Here is a 2,466-nt window from a genome sequence, read left to right on the forward strand (position 1 = left end):
CATTTTTTTTAAAACAAACTAAAAAAAAAGTAAATCATTCTTTTTTAAATGGAAGGAGTATTATTTCTGCTCCTTTTATGTGAGTGGCTCCTTATCCTTCTAATTTTCAGGTGTGCTGAATTTAGCTGTGGGAAAGTTTTCTGATATTTACATTGTTGAATGACCAATATACCCCTATTGCTATCAGGTAAGCATGTTGACAAGCATATGTGTGGTTATTCTCACTTTTATATATATATATACCCTTTGCAATATAATATCAATCAGCAGAGTATATACTGAATAATAATTTCTAGAGATGGCTGCTAATAGTTTAGCACTACTTCAAGTGGTCACCAAATGCTCTTTGCAGAAGCCTTCACGTCCAACCAAACTTGAGCACTCCAGGAATCCACTCTCGTCTACTTTCAAGGTAACGTAACTCACCGTAACAAAAGAGATATTTAATAGAAATTTTTTTTTAAGTGACAATACTTATTATTATAAAAATATTTAATAGTAATTGAGTTAATATAAATGTATTCTGAATAACATAGAGTGATGGTTATGAGGAATGTCAAAAGAATATGAAAAATTAACCTAATCTAATCGAATCAAATCGATTTATGTTTTTTTTTTTTCAATAAAATTGTGAATTTTTATTTAAGTGTATCACCGTCTCAACAATTGGGATGACCTTTTTAATTTATGAAAAAAACCAAAAAATTCCCAAACCGAATAACCTTACGTACATAAATATATTTATATATTAACAATATGTTAAATTTAATATATATAAATATATTTTATAAAATATTTTTCAAATATAAATTAATATAACCTAGGTTCTAGATCTCTGGTTACTAGATGACTATGGGTGTTTGCTCTTTAATTAGTCGTTACTATAATAGACACTCTATCAAAAATTGCTCTTTAATTAGTCGTTACTGTAATAGACACTCTATCAAAAAGTACAGTAAAACTTATGCAAACACTCATATTAAATGTTTAAGATCAAACAATATGGCAACAAAGTTTTACATTCTTGTCTTCTTGGTGAAGAATTAAAGTGCGTTTTCAAGAACATATTTGCGAAAGAAATATTTTAATAATAGTATATTTTGAGGTGATATAACCGAAAATTAACCGATACCGAAGAAAAACCGATATGAATGGGACGGTTTTAAAAAATCTAATTTCGATTATACATTATAAATTATCCAAAAGATTGGAATGATATAATTTTTTAAAAAAACCGACCGAACTGTCCTATTGACATCCCTAATGGTTATGGTTAAATATAATATAATGATAATTATATTATTATGCTAAATAATTATCACAAATCCTTCATTTGTTGCAGTGACTATCATCTTTTACTGCAGCATTCTATTAATTTGTGCAATTAGCTAATTAGGGATCATTAATTATTATTGTTATCAAATTAAACATCTACATTGTTAAAGAAAAAGTTGCATGATTTTGACTTGAACAGCCAATATTACTGAGGGAGTTGGACCATTTTCCAAATCTTTCATTAGACGTTCCAAAAGCTATCAAAGACACTTCGTTCAATTTATTGGAAGCTTTTGTTGACTTTACATGTGAATTCGTTGACCAACCATTGCTTCCATCTAAGGTAATTTTCAATGCTCTAAATACTAAATCCTAAATCTTTCTTTTTACATACGTACATGCTCTTTTAACATCAAATATATTTATTTTAATATTCGATAGAGTAATTTTGCACCGGTGGAAGAGATGATAGAAGGTACAACCGTAGGAATAGTTGAAGGGAAAATTCCAGATGATTTTCCAGAGGGTGTTTACGTAAGAAACGGTACATTGGATTTTTTCTACGTACGTTGAAATGAGATAAATACGTGCTCCTATTGTATCGCGGGCTTAATATATAGGTATATATATTATTATTGCAGGGCCAAATCCTCTATTTGGAGGACTGAAATCGACGAGATCTATATTTGGTGAATCGAGCCATATGTGGATTGAGGGTGAAGGAATGGTTCATGCTCTCTACTTAAACAAAGAGAATGGCGGAAAATGGAAGGCGTTGTACAAGAACAAATATGTCCAGACAGATAGCTATAATATGGAAAGGGTTCGAAAGAAACCAGGTTTTCTTCCTGCTATTCAAGGCGATTCTAACGCTCACTACAAGAAATTCAATTTTTTGCAACGACATTTAGTGGCAACTTGGTTAATTGATACAAAAGATGTGCCTTTTGTGGCGACTTTTAAACTCGCTACAAATTAGTAACATTTAGTGGCGACATTTTGAAGTCGCTATAAATGATTAAACCTTTAGTGGCGACTATTCTTAGGTCGCCTCTAATATAGCTGAGTTTTTCATTCCGGGTGAAAATAAATTTTTTAACTCTAAAAAATAGTGGCAACTTATCAGAAATCGCCTCAGAAGAATTTTTGTGGCGACATGATCACCACTACATGTGAATGATTTTACTTTTA

The 2,466-nt window shown here is 30.6% G+C and overlaps 1 protein-coding gene across 1 annotated transcript; it reads left to right on the plus strand.

Moving 5' to 3' along the window:
• Positions 1 to 264: 264 nt before the first annotated feature.
• On the plus strand, positions 265 to 2,254 carry LOC125842976 (9-cis-epoxycarotenoid dioxygenase NCED2, chloroplastic-like). Its single transcript, XM_049522239.1, has 4 exons — positions 265 to 412; positions 1,475 to 1,618; positions 1,717 to 1,819; positions 1,917 to 2,254. Exons 1-4 carry the CDS (start codon positions 299 to 301, stop codon positions 2,252 to 2,254), a joined length of 699 nt encoding a protein of 232 aa, XP_049378196.1. The 5' UTR covers positions 265 to 298.
• The last annotated feature ends 212 nt before the right edge of the window (positions 2,255 to 2,466 follow it).

The sequence above is a fragment of the Solanum stenotomum genome, chromosome 10 (assembly GCF_019186545.1).
Source record: "Solanum stenotomum isolate F172 chromosome 10, ASM1918654v1, whole genome shotgun sequence".
Classification (NCBI taxonomy): Eukaryota; Viridiplantae; Streptophyta; class Magnoliopsida; order Solanales; family Solanaceae; genus Solanum; species Solanum stenotomum.